Source organism: Typopeltis vanoorti, chromosome 4, assembly GCF_054136105.1.
Source record: "Typopeltis vanoorti isolate ZY-2024b chromosome 4, IOZ_Tvanoo_1.0, whole genome shotgun sequence".
Classification (NCBI taxonomy): Eukaryota; Metazoa; Arthropoda; class Arachnida; order Uropygi; family Thelyphonidae; genus Typopeltis; species Typopeltis vanoorti.
This window is the reverse complement of record NC_143552.1, coordinates 152005194-152024008: the sequence shown is the minus strand read 5'-3', so window position 1 is coordinate 152024008 and position 18815 is coordinate 152005194. Positions and strand designations below refer to the sequence as shown.

General features: G+C 34.7%; 1 protein-coding gene across 2 annotated transcripts in view; it reads right to left on the bottom strand.

Annotated features, from left to right (window-relative positions):
* Ing5 (inhibitor of growth protein 5) overlaps positions 1-18815 on the bottom strand; it is a 109662-nt gene that overhangs the window by 53278 nt on the left and 37569 nt on the right. For both annotated transcript variants that reach the window (XM_090391517.1, XM_090391518.1), the window contains exon 4: positions 3539-3647. In XM_090391517.1, coding sequence (XP_090247643.1) covers positions 3539-3647 — 109 coding nt within the window. The remainder of the gene's footprint in view (positions 1-3538; positions 3648-18815) is intronic.

The following is an 18815-nucleotide window of genomic DNA, read 5'->3' as shown; positions in this document are numbered from 1 at the left end:
GGCATGGAGCTGTTTTGCCAATCTATCGTGTGGTTAGACGTACAGAAATGCTTCTGTACGGAAGAGATGCTTCTGTTGTGGTTTACATCACAAACATGTTCTTTTTGTCTAATTTCTAAACTTCGTGAAGTTTGTCCGATGTAGGCAAGACCACAGGAGCAGGGAATGTAATATACTCCTGGATATTTGTAGAACAGCACCTTATCTTTTGGGGATCCTAAAACTTGTCTGATGCTGATGGTTGGTTTGAAGACCACTCTGATGTTGTAGGCTCTTAGTATTCTTGCTATTTGATAAGAAATTGACTTGATGAAAGGAATCACTACAGTAGAAATATGCTGATAGTGGGATTCTTCTTGTCTGGGGTTGTCATTGTATAGATATTTTTTGATGATGTTTTGAGGATATCCATTTTGTGATAATGTGTTGGCTATTAGTGAGAGCTCAGTCACCATCACAAGACACACAAACTGAGCATTATCCACATGTTGAAATATAGAACCAAAAAGTTTATATCAGAAGAGGAGGATACACAGACTGAGCTCTCACTAATAGCTAACACATTATCACAAAATGGATATCCTCAAAACATCATCAAAAAATATCTATACAATGACAATCCCAGACAAGAAGAATCCCACTGTCAGCACATTTCTACTGTAGTGATCCCTTTCATCAAGTCAATTTCTTATCAAATAGCAAGAACACTAAGAGCCTACAACATCAGAGTGGTCTTCAAACCAACCACCAGCATCAGACAAGTTTTAGGATCCCCAAAAGATAAGGTGCCGTTCTACAAATATCCAGGAGTATATTACATTCCCTGCTCCTGTGGTCTTGCCTACATCGGACAAACTTCACGAAGTTTAGAAATTAGACAAAAAGAACATGTTGGTGATGCAAACCACAACAGAAGCATCTCTTCCAGCTTAGCACATCATTTCTGTACGTCTAACCACATGATAGATTGGTAAAACAGCTCCATGCCATATCTCGATGACGACTACAGACATCATTTATTCAAGGAAGCCACAATAGTATCAATAACCAGTGGTAACCTCAACAGAAATCAGGGTGTAATTCTAAACAGTTCATGGAAAAACCTGATTCTCTCTCTCAATCAATCTGAACTACAGCTAGCCAGTAATCACATTACATGTTTACAACAAACACGCATGCGTGATAATGAATAAGAACAATAAGTCCTCTCTGTCACCGTGAACGTGTAACCTTAGCTACTAGTTGGTTTACAACGTTTTTTATGTTTCTTCAATTTGCATTTACTAGGTTTCATGTCTTTCTATAAATGCCTTGAAAAAGCCAGACAGTCTGTTGATGAAACTGGTAGGCTTTAATATAAGTTTTATTTTAAAATGGTCTGTATTAATAAAATTGTATTTCTATTATAAAACGACCAAATATGTATAGTTTAAATATATGTCTGTATCATGATTTTTTTTCTGACGGGGGCCCCGCAAAATATTTTAATTTTTACAAAGGGGGTTACATCCATAAGTTTGGGAAGCACTGCTCTAGATGCCCCTTAACCCTGCAGTGTTTTATACCCTGATACAGATTTAAGCTTCTTCCTAAGCATGTCATAATCACCTGCCTTGTAGTTCCATAAATTCCCCTTCTTGATAGAATATTTCTCATGTTTTACAATCTCCCAAGTCAAGACCGCATGGTTACTTTCACGTACATAACCAAGGTGACAATTGATGGCGATGTTGTCACCTTGGTTATGGACAGCTGTTATGATTCTATAACTAGGTCCAATACTCTTCCAGCCCTAGTCCCTTCCTTCACATGCTGCCTTAAGTAATTATCTCTAAGCAGGTGTATAAATTCTATTTCCTTCCTGCCATGTGATCTTTCTTCCTTCCCGTCTATATCTCTATAGTTGAAGTAGCTCCCCATAATAATCACTCGATCAGTAGTAATTTGTACTTATAGCAACAACCAACTGTATATTTTGTCTTACCTGACTTTAATATCATACCAGATTGCTTCAAATGAACTGCCTGTCTCCTATTTTTTTTGGCTGCAATTCATTTGCTATCATCAGCAGTACTCCCCCTCCTATCTTCTCTATCTTCCCTAAAAATACTAAAACCTTCATATTCAATCCCTGCAACTACATCTGCTCTTAGCCATGTCTCACCAATGCTTATAACTTTTGGAGATGTGGTACCAACCAATGCCAAAAACTCCTACCTCTTGTTCCTAATACTTCTGATACTTCCTAATACAAAAACTGCAGCATCCCTTTAGTCTCCCACCCACGTTTACTTTCTGAATTGACTACCTATTCAATATTTTTGCTTGTGAAACTAGATTCCTCACTTGGTCATTCTCACACTTACTCACTTCATGGGTGCCTCCACACAAACTCATTTGCTTCCATCCTAATTGCTTAAGTTTCCCTGAATTTCCAGTTCAGCAAGCTTGATGAACAAAGCTCTCTCCAGACATCTAACACCAAAGCCATTTAGATACAGTCCATCAACATTGTACAAATCCTTCTTTCCGTCAAACAGAGATCACAGATCCACAAATTCTACATTATTCCTTTTGCACAATCTATATATACACTCATTGGCTGCCAATGCCCTCCTCAGTTCGTCTTTATAATAGCATGGTAGGAGACTTACAATCTTCACCTTCTTGCTCTTCAGTTTTGCCTATTCTAACAACTCCTTTACATCCTCGTTAATAGAATACTTATCACTTCTCAAATCATTTATACCAACTAAGGCAATCATTTTCTTTGACTTTCCTTTTTTGCATCTGGATGGTGTGACTAATATCATGAATTTTTGTACCTGGGAAACATGATTTTCTCACACTTTCATTAAGTATTCCCCTGATCACTGAGTGTCCATACATAATAATACTTGGCATACTTTACACAATAATTAGTACTTCATTGAATACAGCATTCCCATTCTGATAATGTTCCAGTTATTTTGTAACATAGTATCTTATATAGTTAAACTGTAAGGACCAAAGAAATAGTTTGTAGTTATGAATCATCATGAATTTTATTCATCAGCACATTCATGTGCTTAATCAGGGTTTTCTGGTAGTTTATTACAGTTAGAGATGTTATAATTATAATCACTACAACAGTGTATTATATATAGAAAGTTTGCTATATAAGAAATTTCAGCTATATTTTTTGTTGCTAGATTTACAGTAAGGCTTTCATTGCATAATCACTTTGACATCACTTCGTTGGTGCAACCTGGATTCAAATTCTGTAATGGATGAAAGCAATTTTCTAGACTTTTTCAAGTGAAGTGAGTTAACTAAACAAATTACCAAGCAGATGCAGATGTAAATTACCTGGTTTTCCTTTCTACTAAAAATAAAAAAGAAAAGTGGTCTGAAAATGCATGTAGATGATCCATATGAAACATTGTAACCTGACCTCCTATTCACAAGAAACTGCCCAAAATTAAGAACTAATCTCATAGCCTGTTGGAATAGCATAGATGACAGCAGCCAGTATACTCTATTAACTTTAAACACTTACTTTTATGGGAACCATCAGAATCTGTGCACTGCATATTAAGAGCTTTATCTTTCAGCTCTGCTTCAAATCTTGCAAGATCTGCATCAAGTCGACGTATATGCTTATCCACCTAAGAGAAATTTTACAAAATAAAATAATATAGGTTTTATTATACAATTTAGTCCCTTCCATTCCCAAGTAAAAATAGAGAATTAACATGAATTAATCCACTTTTTAAATTAAAATGAATTAATCATAAAATTAAAAATTTCAAAAGTTTGAAAACTCTGTTCTAGAGAACAGACATGGAATTTTTCAAGCCACTTCAAGCTCCGATAAGCGGGACAGTGTCTCACACTGGGTGATGAAATTCATCTCCCTCCTAAAGACAATCCCTAAAATCCAAACTCATGTCAGTATTCGAACCTACAGCCTACTCTCCAACCTAGTAGAGGTTGGAGAGTAGGCTGTAAAGAGTAGCCCAACCAACACTTTATGATTAAAATGAATTAATCATAAAATTAAAAATTTCAAAAGTTTGAAAACTCTGTTCTAGAGAACAGACATGGAATTTTTCAAGCCACTTCAAGCTCCGATAAGCGGGACAGTGTCTCACACTGGATGATGAAATTCATCTCCCTCCTAAAGACAATCCCTAAAATCCAAACTCATGTCAGTATTCAAACCTACAGCCTACTCTCCAACCTGCTGGTTGGAGAGCAGATAAGCTAATCACTTGCCAACCAAGATGGCAACTTACCCAATGTCATTTGCACGAATCAAGTCATTTCTGTGCTCCACTTGAACAGATTTTATTGAAATTTAGTATTTGGAATCATTACAAAAATTTATTGAGCCATATCAATTCTGATGTCAATTAGAACTCGATGTTTTTTGTGCTAAAATTGCATATGAATGTCACTCCAAATACCATTTGTCAAATGTGTAAGAACATATTCAGTTTGTTTTTTTTCCCCCATCGATACATCCATTTATTACACACACACACACACACAAACACACACACTATTCCTTGGCTTTGACTAAACAGATTTTAATTATAGGGAAAGACAGTAACTGAAAATTTTTCACTGAATTTCAATTTTTGTTTCAAAATCACTTGCACAAATGCAAAATATGATAAAATGTTTCATAATTATATAAAACAATAATATCATTAAATGAAATTTCATATATAGGATACACGCTAAAGTGTGTCAATTCAATTTTGGTTACAATCAAATCTTTTTTCGGAAAATAAAAATCAAAAATAAAAATAAAATCTTTTTTCTATGTCAAAATAAAATAAAAGAACAGCTTAGACAAACAAGATTTCTGAATGTTTAAACACAACAATATGGAAAAATAAAAATTTAAACTAAGACAAGTATATAATCATCAAATATCTGATATATCTAATTTCTCAGGGGATATACAGGATGTTATGACAGTACTAAATGAAAATGTTATATCATTACTAATTTCCTATCATCAATTTTCTTCCACATTAATCTGTTAATTTGTCCAGCAACCATCTCCATCCTCAGCTTCAAAAAAAAAAAAAAAAAAAAAAAAAACCCTAGGATTTCCCTTTCGCTCACGTTACTTCACCCCTGAACAACTGTTAACATTACACAAATCACAAATCCACCCAGCTTTTGCATACTGCTCTCACATATGGGGTGGGGACCCTAAAAGCTTTCTCAAAATGCTGGACTCAATACAGAAGTCAATGACTCATCTCTTACCAACTCTCTCTCCCCCCACTTTCACACAGATGTATAGTTTCTGCAGAATGTGTATTCTACAAATATTTCCATGGGAAATGCTCATCTGAAATAACATCAATAATTCCTCCACTGAGTACTAAGCTCGTTGGAACATGTGCAGCTGCTGCTCAACATCCCTTCACAGTACACCTAGAAAAAAACAGAACAAGTTTCTTTTCCTCCTCCGTCATCCCTGCAACTGCTGCACTGTGGAACAGTCTCCGCCTGCTGTGTTTCCCAAGGAATACAATTTACAGTCATTTAAATTAAATGTAAACAAGTTCCTCCTTTCCCAACCCACTACTCATACACGGTACTAAAGTACTATAGGTTGATCAACCAACCTCTTGTGTATGGGCACAACATAAAAAAAAATCTCCATTATCCACATAAGGAGGTGGCTGCTGGACAGATTAATGGCATTTATGTACAAATTAAACACTAGAAGTGTGCTGCAAGGTTCAGTGCTAGGACTACCACTGTTTATTCCCAAAAGGAAATATTCAGTTATTTGCTGATGATGCAAAATTAGGTACAGTAATAGTGAATTAAGGGGATATGGAGAAATTGCAGGATGATTGAAATAAGCTGTCAGTATATGCAAAAGACAATGGTGTCAGTTTAATGTGAAGAAATGTAAAGTTATGCATTTAGGAATAAACAGATTACAAGCTGTATACCACACTCATGGAACTGTACTCCAGGAAATAGCTAAAGCAAGGGATTTAGGGGTGGTCATAGACAGAGGATTGAACCTTTAGAGGACATATCGCTAGGGTTTATTCAGTAGCCAAGTAATGTTATGAGTTGCCTTAGCAACCTTTAGAGGTTGCTAAGGCAGCTCATAACATTACTTGGCTACTGAAGAGCACACTAAGAAGTAGCGATAAAAAATGTTGTCATTCCTCTTTATAAGGCCTTCATACATCCATTTCTAGATTACTGTGTTCTGGTCGTCTCCTGGGTTTCTTGGGTTGAGGAAGTGGTAGAGAGAGAGAGAATTCAGAAACAAGCAACTAAGATGGTGAGTGGTTTGTGGCATGTTCCCTATGAGTACAGATTGTGTGTGTGTGAACCGCAGAAGTTGGTTGATAGACAAAACAGAGAGGATATAATAGAAACATTTGAGTTACTTCAAGTTTTTTATAGGATTGATGCAGGGGTTGGATTTCAGCAGTTGGCTAGAGGGTGAGTAGAACAGGAGGTCATCCTTGGAAGTTGAGTAAAAATGTGGTTAGTAGGGGCATGAGGACTAGATTTTCCACTTGGAGAGTTGTGAATGAATGGAATGGGTTGCCAGAGTCAGTTGGTAGCGCTTTGTCTGTTAATGAATTCAAGGAGAGGTATGATAGATTGTGTGGATAGTTTGGGTCTCCATGAGTCTTCGGACACTACGGACATGCTCATACAATAATAATAATTTGTAATCTTCACTGAAAATTGCATCTAAATAGTTGAAATGTTTTACTTTTTGGAGAGTTGTGAAGGAATGAAATGGATTGCCAGAGTCAGTTGGTAGTGCTTTGTCCATTAATGGATTCAAGGAGAGGCATGATAGATGTGTGGGTAGTTTGGGTCTCCCACAATGAGTCTTCGGACTCCACGGACATACAATGCTCATTACAATAATTTGTTATCTTCACTGAAAATTGCTTCTAAATAGTTGAAATGTTTTCTTTTTCTAAGGGTTCTTCATTCAGCATGCAGTTGATGTTTTCAATGTTCCTGCCTATTTTCACTGTTTTTCATTATTTCATGTTTGTCTTTTTATTTCTGATCATTTCATACCAAATTTATTACAGCAGTTATTCAATTTAGTTATTGAATCCTTTAGACTTTTATTATTATTAGACCTACAGGAAGTCAAGTACTCATTGAGGTAGGCTATAAGAACTGCCATACCTTTTCTTAAACTCATTCAAACTAGATGCACACTCACTACTTCATCAAGCAAACTGTTACACTCACTCATGATTCAATGAGAGAAAAAAATCTAGCATTTAACCCCTTTCTTAACTGCACACAAACTTAACTTCTCCAGATGTCCCTTGTCCCACTCCACCTTTCATATAATGAAAATTTATATCAAGCGATATCCTATAATGCCCTCTGAAAAGTTTATAGACCTCTATCATATCACCCACCCACCCTTTCTTCTATCTACAAGTGTCTGCAGTCGACATACTTTGGAGCCTTTGCACTTCTTTATCCCTTTGGTAACCAGGAGACCAAATCTGCATGCAGCAGTCCAGATGTGGTTGTATCAAGGCCTTTAAAAGTGGCAAAATGACTTCCATAACCTTACATGTCAATGTTGAAAGTTTATTTTTCACTTGGTTAGACTATAATAAATTTATTGAAAGTTTATTTTTCACTTGGTCAGACTATGATAAATTTAGTTTAATCCTTTATCCAAGTGTGTGCAAACAAAGTTTGTGCCTGAAAGTATCTTCAGGACTGGGGTAAAGTGGTACAACACCAGGTAACTCATTGCAAAGGTGGAGCAAGCTACCAAAACTCCAATCTCAGTATCTCCCATAATGCAAAACACATCTCCTTGCGGATATGTATACTGTTATCCATTAAGGGAAGGGCCACTACCCAGACTAGTTTCGACCTTTATTGAGGTCTCTTCAGCGGGAGCCAGGCCCAAGTGGAGATACCAGGCAGAAGCATTAGCAAGGTCATCTCCTCCTATAGGAATTGCCAAACAGTGTGCCACCTTTTTATTAAATTCCTCTGGATTTAGAGAAAGATGTTGAGAGTTTATTTTTCACTTGGTCAGACTATAATAAATTTAGTTTAATCTTTTATCCAAGTGTATGCAAACAAAGTTTGTGCCTGAAAGTATCTTCAGGACTGGGGTCAGGGCCGAGCCGTGCGGTTGTACAGATTGTGCGCCGCACAAAGGCGCTAGAAGATAGGGACACCATTTCACCAAGGGAAATAATAAAAAAATATAAATTTTCTTATTCTTGAATTATATCGTTTGAAGTGAAACGTTATCAATATTACCACAGATTTAATTTCACAGAGTAAGCCATCGACTCAGCGAAAATTTTATAAATATTCTCAATTGTTTATTATATTTTTAGTGGAAATTGTTAGTTTAAGACAGACCGTGAATTCATTCTTATGCTGTGCTTTGCCCAGTACCGTCGACAGGATGTAGCATAGAGGCAGCCTGCCTCATGGCACTGCTTAATAAGGGCACTCGTTCAGCCGTATTACGGCAACAAGATATTTTACAAAAATACAGCATTTAGTTTACCAAATAAAAAAGGCGCCATTTCCCATTGACAGTTAAATGTGCTTATTATATTTTATTAATAAACAAATTATAGTCATACATATAAAAATAAACATTTTAGAACCCACTTATTAGATACTTAAGGAAAAAACCCATAAAATATCATACGATGTGAATTTCATAAACTTTTATAGTCTATATATATATATATATATATATATTAAATTTTATTATGCATGAATTCTCCTACTCAAGTTGCGAATCTCTATCGCCCTGAATTTCACATTTGAGTGATAATTCGCTCCATGCAGTAAATAATAAGCTATCCCCAACAGCCATTATACTGCAGAAAACCAATTAGTTTTATCATTTCACTGGATAAGGTTCACAGACGTCATTTGCAGACTGTGTAATATATTTCTCAACAAATAGTGCAATTACAGACAACTGGGAATATAAACACTAACTAATGAATCACATCTTCCCCCCAACAGAAACTGCTATAGACTCAAGCAAACAACATGTTGCAAGTGCAACATATGGTTTTGCTTGACACTACCCCATCATGAATGTGTTAAAACTAAGAAATATATAGTGAATGCATTTCAGATATTATGGAAATCGGTTTAAAAGAATTAGCATTTCAATTCAATTGTCAGCTTGTTTTGTTTGGGTCGCACGATCGTTTGTTAATATCGCACCAATCATATGCATTTCTTTAATAGTTGCTCTTTCTCTACTGGCCTACGATCACGCACATCTTTCACTTTTCATTAGTAATTTGTCAAGGATTGTTCATTATGTATCTCAAGTCTTAAATTACTGGTAATTTTTGCTTGATATAATGGGAAAGAAGATGACTCTATTTGGGTAGATAACTTTGATTGCACACAAGGAAACTGCTCTTGAGGACAGAAGTGATGGAGAATAGAAGCTTCTTGGTAAGTCATAACCATTTTTAGTTTTTTTTTTTTCTCCTGAAAACTTTAATTTCCGAATATCCCCACATATATATCGCAGCACGATTTTTTAGCTTTAATTTTGGGAAAAAAAGTGCGAGTCATAGTCGAGTAAATACGGTAATTTTTTTTTTTAGCTTTCAAATTGTGAAGTATGGATCATTGGTTAAAGACTGGATTTATAAAACGCACAAAAGAGAGCAATATAGTAGATATAGAAATAAGCAATTTCACTTGTCTTGTTGATAATAAATTAATTATATTAAGTAAAAATGTATAGTATCTTTATAAATTTTGTTCTATTAAAAATAAATCATATTTTTTTTTGTTTAAATGTACATCTAAATTCAAATAAAACAGACATTTACAATGAAATATATTTTTATTTATTATTATTATGATAAGGGTATTTTGAAAAGATACTTTGTAATAATGAAAATTAAAGAAGGGGTACACAGATATCTGAAGTTTCAGAATCACTGATCCATCCAAAAATATTTAGTCTGAAACATAGGTGTACATTACGATGTTCGTTTTCTTAAATTCCGATTCGAATTTGGATAGATGGAAATAGCGTCTATCCAAATACGCACTTACATTTTTTTCGGAGTTATTTCAATTTTAAATGTGAAACATATTCAGTGTATTGTGTATTCACAATACACTGAATTGTTTAAGTGACTTTGGACAATTTGACTTTGATTTTAATTGTGTACTTATTTTTAGATTTTTGATAGACAAAATTTTAAAGATAATAGTTTATATATTATAAACATATTAATCAGCTGAGGGACCATAGCTAAAAATCATGTATATATGTGGATAGACTATCGGCACGTCAGGCTGATGCAGCTCGAATTAATAAACAGTTTTATAGCTCATTAATGAGCTATAAAACTGTTAATTAAACAAAGATCATCTAAACCCTTTAGATGATCTTTGTTTACACATACTGCAATTGGCCCTTTGATACTTTTTTGGTGTATTTTTGCATTATATCATTTTGTGCGTTACAGTAACAGTATTACTGTGCAGTTGCCTTTTGTTTTATAAAATATATTTATTGTTGTTTAGTAAATTTTTTGTGAATTTTGATTATTATTCACATAAAGTAAGTACGTCTATTATATTTTTGCTAAGTTTGAAAATCAGTTAAATTGTTTCATTTTAGTTAATTATCTTATTTTGAAAACAAAAGATTTTTATGTTATGTTGGGTAGACGTCTAGAAAATAAATAATTTTCAATAAGAGATTTATTTATATATTTGTTCTTGTTCTGGTTGGAAGACATTGGGGTTGGGTTCCTTTTACTAATTTCTTTAATAAATAATTTTAATATTCTAGATATTTCTTAATAATTAAAGAAATTACCAGAATCTGAAAAATATTAAATAAATATCACTGAGAAATCAATCAGTGGCTAATATCTCTACATGTTAATTTTCAAAAATTACCTAAAATGTAAGCATATTTATTATTCAAAACATCTGAAAAGTCAAATTCTGTAATAATAATAATAAAAAAAAAAAGTCAGTCTTGGGCCATTCATCTTAAAAATAATAGTCGGTTAAGGGTTTAGAAAATAAGTTTAAGGGGAAATTTCGGAAATTATTTATTTTGGTGGACAACTTTTAACGCTCTTCTTATTTTAAAGTCTAACCAAGTGCGTTAACCCCTAGATGTCGGGAAAAAAGCCAAAGAAGTTATCTGGTGCACAAAACAGGAAAAGACAATTGCAACATAAATTGGCTGGATTGCTGAATAAATGTTTAACTTCAGGACCACTTAAAAAACAAAGAACAGAAAGTTCTGACAAAGCAGGTACTCCATGTAGCTCTACTACAGAAAAAGAGAGGACACAAGATAAATATGAAGAAACAAATGTTACATGTGAAAATGAAACTAGCCTGACTGGACTGTCTACAGAAGTTGCTGCACAAGAAATACTGAATTCCGATTCAGAGAAACACAAAACTTCAAATTTTACTTTAAATTTTAATGTTAATGATCCAGGTACTTATAACTATCAAATCATATAACTACCAAAGTTAGAGATTGTTTAGTTGAGCATTGCCCACATCAAGTAGTTAATAAAGAATTTCCCAAAGATGAATCTGGCCGCAAGTTTTCCGATTCATACTATTATTGAACTTTAGCAAATGGAGAAAAACTTTTACGAAGTTATTTAGTTTATTTAGAATCGCGAAATTAGGTTTTCTGTTATTGCAAAATATTTGGTAGTCAAAATTCCCAACTTACTAACGAATACGGTTGTAACGATTGGCAACATTTGAGTCACATACTAAAAATACACGAGACAAGTTCCACGCACATTAAAAACTGTTCAAAATTCAGCAAACTTAAAATGTTGTTGATTAAGAAATCCATTATTGATTGCACACAAATATTATACGAAACTGAGAAAAAATATTGGCAATCTGTTATAGAACGGTTAATCTACATAATACAATATTTATCAAGACAGTGTATAGCTTTTAGAGGTTCTTCACAAAACCTGTTGAAAATGATAACGGCAATTTTTTAAAGTTAGTAGAAACTGTCGCTAAATTTGATTCGATAATGGCAGAACACTTGCATCGCATCCAAACATCACAAAAAAGGAACATTGCTCATTATTTAGTGATAAAATACAAAATGAAATCATCCGTATAATTTCTGAAGCTATAAAACAAAAAAAATTTTAGAAATGGTTAAAGAGGCGAAATATTATTCATTAATTCTTTACACTACTTCAGATATAAGCCACACAGAACAATTATCTATTGTTATTAGATTTGTTAATCAAAATAAAGATACAAATATAGCAGAAATTCATGAACATTTTTTGGGTTTTCAATCTGTAGAAGACACCACTGGGCAAGGACTATTTCAATTTATAAAAAATTATTTAAAATTATTGAATATTAACATTTCGGATTTACGTGGCCAAGCTTATGATAACGGTTCAAATATGCGAGGCAAACATAATGGACTGTAGAAAAAAATCCCTGAAATAAATTCAAGGGCTTTTTTTATTCCATGTGCTGCTCATTCATTAAATTTGGTAGTTAATGATGCAGCTAAGATATCCTGTGAAACTGCAAATTTTTTTGGGATAATACAGGAATTATATAATTATTTTTCAATATCTGTGAAGCGTGGGTTATATTAAAAAAACATTCGTGTTTTAAATTTGAAACCACTTTCTGCTACTAGGTGGGAAAGTAGAGTAGAAGCAATAAAACCACTTAAAAATAATATCAAGAAAATTTACCAGGCTCTTTTTGATATTACGGAAGATGAAACTAAAGATACCGATTCTAGAGTTTAGAATCGATATCTTTGCAGAATGCAGAATCCGACATTTGATATAGGAAAAATTACAGAAAATCTTGATTATGTTATATAAGAATTAAATACTTGCCGAACAGACCAGTATTTTGAAAATATTATTAGAACTGCAAAAGAAGTAGCAAACGATCTTAATATTCATCCTATTTTTCCAGACATTCGCAAAAGAAAAAACAAAAATGTTTGATTACGAAGCATCAGATGCAACAACGCATGATCCTAAACAAAATTTTAAAATAAATTTTTTCTTCACGATTTTAGACACGATAATAACTTCAGTCACGGAAAGATTCAATCACTTCATACTCTTAAAACAACATAGTGAGGACTTTAAAGTTATAAGAGACATTAGCAAATGAAAAGATTGGAGCGATGAAGATTTAATGAGACATCATAAAGATTTGCACTTAAAACTGAGAGACAATCGTGATATTGATGGTATAACTTTATTTGAGGAATTAAAAAACTTTGCAATTATTAGATATGTGAAGAGCCAAAGGCTTCAATTCGGCGACATATATAACTTGTTTAAGTTAAGGGATATTACATCCCATATAGTTTCTTAGCCGAATAAGAAACTCAAAGAGTTTCATGCCGAATATGGTAAAAACTATATATAAAGTTCGGCGATTCCAAGCGTAAGCAAATACCTGGATACTGCAGCACTGATCCCAAAAGGTAGTGCAAGCTGGGGCAACTCGTGGTAGAGGTGGAGCGAGCTCCGATCACTATTCTTGATATTTGCCCATAATGTGAACTTAGCTCCTAGGAACTGTATTTTTGTTCACATTATGAGAGAAGGTCACTACCCAGACCGGTTTCGACCTTTATTGAGGTCTCATCAGTGAGTAGCCAGACCTGGTTAATATCAAGTTTGTAGCGAACAGAACTTGTACCCCTACTACGAGTAATGTGTTTTATTAAAAAAGAGTCGGCTCCTCAGGATGTTTTTAATTATATATATGAAAATAAATTAACCAACACGTTTCCAAATACTGCGATTGTGATGCATATTTATTTAACATTATCAATATCCACAGCATCAGGGGAAAGAAGTTTTTCAAAACTGAAACTAATAAAAAATTATTTGCTGTCAACAATGTCTGGAGAGCATTTATCAATTATATTTATATGTAATTTATCAATTGTATGAAGAAATTATCAATTATATCAATTGAAAATAATATTATGGATTCATTAGACATTAAAGATATTATTAAAAATTTTGTGGTGGTTAAAGCAAGACGGATAAATATATAAAATAAATCTACATTTATACTTGCGTATAAACTTTTATACTTTTAAAAAAGTAAAATTTTTCATTGAAACTTATTTTATGGGGGCGCTGAAAAAAATTTTGCACAAGTGCGCCTCCAACCCACAGCGCGGCCCTGACTGGGGTAAAGTGGTACAACACTTTAATATAATAAATTTAGTTTAATCATTTATCCAAGTGTGAGCAAACAAAGTTTGCACCTGAAAGTATCTTCAGGACTGGGGTAAGATAGTACAAACACCGGGCAACTCGTTGCAAAGATGGAGCAAGCTAGCATCACTCCTATCTCAGTATCTCCCATAATGCAAAACACATCTCCTTGAGGATATGTATAATGTTATGCATTAAGGGAAGGGCCACTACCCAGACTAGTTTTGACCTTTATTGAGGTCTCTTCAGTGGCAGCCAGGCCCAAGTGGAGATACCATGCAGAAGCATTAGCAAGGTCATCTCTACCTATAGGAGTTGCCAAACGGTTTGCCACCTTTTTTTTAGGGGGGGGGGTAGTGGCCCTTCCCTTAATGCATAACATTATACATATCCACAAGGAGATGTGTTTTGCATTATGGGAGATACTGCGATAGGAGTGATGTTAGCTTAGTGTTGTACTATCTTACCCCAGTCCTGAAGATACTTTCAGGTGCAAACTTTGTTTGCTCACACTTGGATAAAGGATTAAACTAAATTTATTATAGTCTAACCAAGTGAAAAATAAACTTTCAACATCTTTCTCTAAATCCAGAGTAATTAAAAAAAAAAAAAAAAAGGTGGCACACCGTTTGGCAACTCCTATAGGTAGAGATAACCTTGCTAATGCTTCTGCCTGGTATCTCCACTTGGGCCTGGCTCCCACTGAAGAGACCTCAATAAAGGTCGAAACTAGTCTGGGTAGTGGCCCTTCCCTTAATGCATAACATTATACATATCCACAAGGAGATGTGTTTTGCATTATGGGAGATACTGAGATTGGAGTGATGTTAGCTTGCTCCATCTTTGCAACGAGTTTCCCGGTGTTGTACTATCTTACCCCAGTCCTGAAGATACTTTCAGGCACAAACTTTGTTTGCTCACACTTGGATAAAGGATTAAACTAAATTTATTATTACTTACATGTCAATGTTCATTTCAACATTGCAATTATTCTCTGAGATATATTTGCAATTTTTGTAATGTGACTTTTGAACTTCAACTTTCTATCTGCCATAACTCCAAGATTTCCAGCCTCATCAGCTACTACAAGCATAATCCCAAGAATAAATATGCTGTATGATATCACATCATGCCAAAGTGCATAACTTTACACTTACTAACATTGAATTGACAGCCAGTATTGTTTGCCTACACATCCAGCCTATTCAAACCACCCTATAAATGCTGTATATCAGTAGCATCTCTAATTGACCTGCCTATCTTTGCATCATCAGCAAACAACTGAACCTGTCAGCCCTATTCCAATATCATTAACGTATAGATTAAACAACGATGGTCGAAGGACTGATCGCTGGGACACACCACTGGTCACCTTAAATCTAGCAGATTCACATTCTTCACATACCACTTTCTGATACCTATCTGTCAGCCACCCACTTATCCAAGCTAATAGTTAATATTCCACTTCCATATTCTCTAGTTTATGCAACAGTCTTTCATGTGGTATCCTAGCATATGCCTTAGCAAAGTCTAGTATCATAGTGTATCCATTCCCTTTATCCATTTCAGCTGTAACATCATTATAATGTATGAGTAAATTCCTACACGACTTCCCTTTAGTAAACCTATGCTGTTCCTTGCAGAATATATCTAGGTTGTTCACCTATTTCTGTATGCGAGTTCTTACCAACTTCTCTAAAATCTTTACAATTATTCCAGAGATACTGATAGTTAGACACATCAATCTCTTCACTACCCTTGTGCAATGGGATTATAATACATTTTTTTTCGTTCCTGTATTAGATTAATTTAGAAGAAGAACATCATCCTGCATAAAGTAAACGGCTGAGATTAATGTCTCCAATCCTGATATCAAGTCCAATGCCACTTTTCTTCATAATAGATCCATAAAGATGATGAATAACAGTGGAGATAATATGCACACTTGTCTTATACCTAATTTGTCTTATACCTTGTGCCTTCTTCAATTCTAATTGCTGACCTACAGTTCAAATATAAATGCTGTTCAATATAATGTACCATTTATACCATGTAATTGCAGTGTTTTGAATAGCTTTTCTCTTGTCACATGCCATTTCCAGATCTTCAAAACTTAGATACAGATCCTTGTTATATTCTCATGATTTTTCAACTATTTGTCTTAAAGTGAAAATCTGATCCTAACAACCTCTATTTTTCTTGAACCCAGCTTATTCTTCTCCTAGCTTCCCTTCCACATTTTTTTTAACCTTTTCTCAAGTATGCTGGGGGTAGTATATATATATAGCCTCTCCAGTCAAGCCAATGCCATCTTTCTGAAATGTGGTCCATTTTCACCAATGGGAATCTGATATAAGGTGAGTATTGATGTCATATACTTTTCCCAGTAAGAGGAAGTGCCAACTAGATCCTAAAAGTTAAGATCTAGATAGCACATCCTTCCTAGATAACTTTAATTTATCCAGGTAAGCATCATCATCATCATCAAATTCCTGCATGTACCCTCAAGGGGTGTACAGGATATGATAGTACTACATGAAAAAAATTACATCATTATTAATTTCCTATCTACAATTCTCCTCCAAATCAGTCTGTTACTTGTCAACACTCCAATATTATCAGATCTTATATTTCTATCGTCTAAAGCACTTTGTACCGTATCAAACCACCTATATCTTGGTCTTCCTCTCGGTCGTTTTCCTGCCAACCTGGCAGAGAACACTTGTTTTGCTAATCATTCCTCGCCCATTCTGTTTAAGTGACCATACCACCTGAGATTAGCACTGCTAATGCATTCCTGGATGCTGACAATGTCAAGTTCTTTCCTAATATCCTCGTTTTTAATATGATACTGCCATTGATGCCATCTGTTCACGCCTATAATCTTTCTAAGGACTCTCATATCTGCGGTCTCTAGTCTTTGGTCAAGTGTTTTACTTCTGACCCAGCTCTCAGATCCATAAGTTAAAACTGGTTTGAACACTGTCTTGTATACAGCTAATTTAGTGTTCTGACTAATTTCTCTCTTATTCCATATGAATTTATTCAATTGACTTCCCACCATACCAGCTTTGCTGATTCTGTTGTCTATTTCTATATTTAATTTACCATCTTCAGTAAAAATCGTACCTAAATAGCTGAAATGTTTTGCTTGTTCCACAGGTTCTCCATTCACAACACAGTTGACATTTTCAATGATTCTGCCTATTTTCATTGTCTTTGTCTTTTTATTGCTGAACTTCATACCATATCTATTACAACAGTTATTCAATTTAGTCAGAGATTCTTGCACACTTGTAGCGGATTTATTTAGAAGTATAACATCGTCTGCATAAAGCAAAGAGCTGACATTAACATCTCCAATTTTGATATCATGTTTAATACCACTTTCCTTCATAATGTGATCCATATAGATAATGAATAACAGAGGGGATAATGTACATCCTTATCTCACACCAGATTTAACATTAAACCATCTTCCTGTACTTCCTTCAATTCTAACTGCTGACTTACAACTTAAATAAAGACTAAGTATTGCTTGATACTTATAACTGCAGCGTATTGAATAGCTTCTCTCTTGGGACCTTGTCATATGCCTTTTCCAGATCGACAAAACTTAAATACAGATCTTTGTTATATTCCCATGCTTTCTCGACTATTTCTCGTAAAGTGAAGATCTGATCCTGACAGCCTCTATTTGGCCTGAATCCAGCTTGTTCTTCACCAAGCTTTTCTTCCACAATTTTTCTCAACCGTTTCTCAAGTATACTTGCATAGATCTTGCCAGGAACACTCAGTAGGGAAATACCTCTGTAATTCTCACATGCAGTTTTATTTCCCTTTTTATATATGGGTACTATGAGAGCTCTACTCCAATCATCGGGAATTCATCCCTCTGCCCAGGCTTTCTGAACTATGCAGTGCAGCCACTGTAAGACTGTTATACCACCATACTTCAGCATTTCTGGTCGAATATCATCTACTCCTGCTGCCTTTCCACATTTCAAGCCTTTGATAGCTTTTTCTACTTCAAGTATGGATATGTATTCCTGACTGCATGCCTGGTCAGTGTTTTTTACCACTGTGCTTGCTGATATTGCTTACTGGAGACTTGAAGTGGTCGCTACCATGTTTAGTCTCGAGAGCAAGGACTCCATCTCACCTCCAAAGAGCACATGCCTTATTATATTGAGTCTCTTCATGCAGGGGTACTGCAGTTGAGTGGTTCTACAGATGGGCTGCTAGACAATACACAGGAATGAACCTGATAATAATACCGCAATATAAAATCACATCTTATTATCTCACAGTGAGCCATATTATGGCATATCCATTTCTAGTGTCCTTACTGTCTATGATGTGAGTGGACTGCTAAAGTAAGACAACTTAAACAAAGCCATCTCATCTTATATAAAGAATCAAAGTGCTATTTACCCACTTCTGGATGCATGCCCTTACCAGTCTCTGCAATATCTTAATGACTACTTCAGAGATACCAAATGGTCTATAATTCATTGCATCAGCACTTAGCTCCACTCTTAT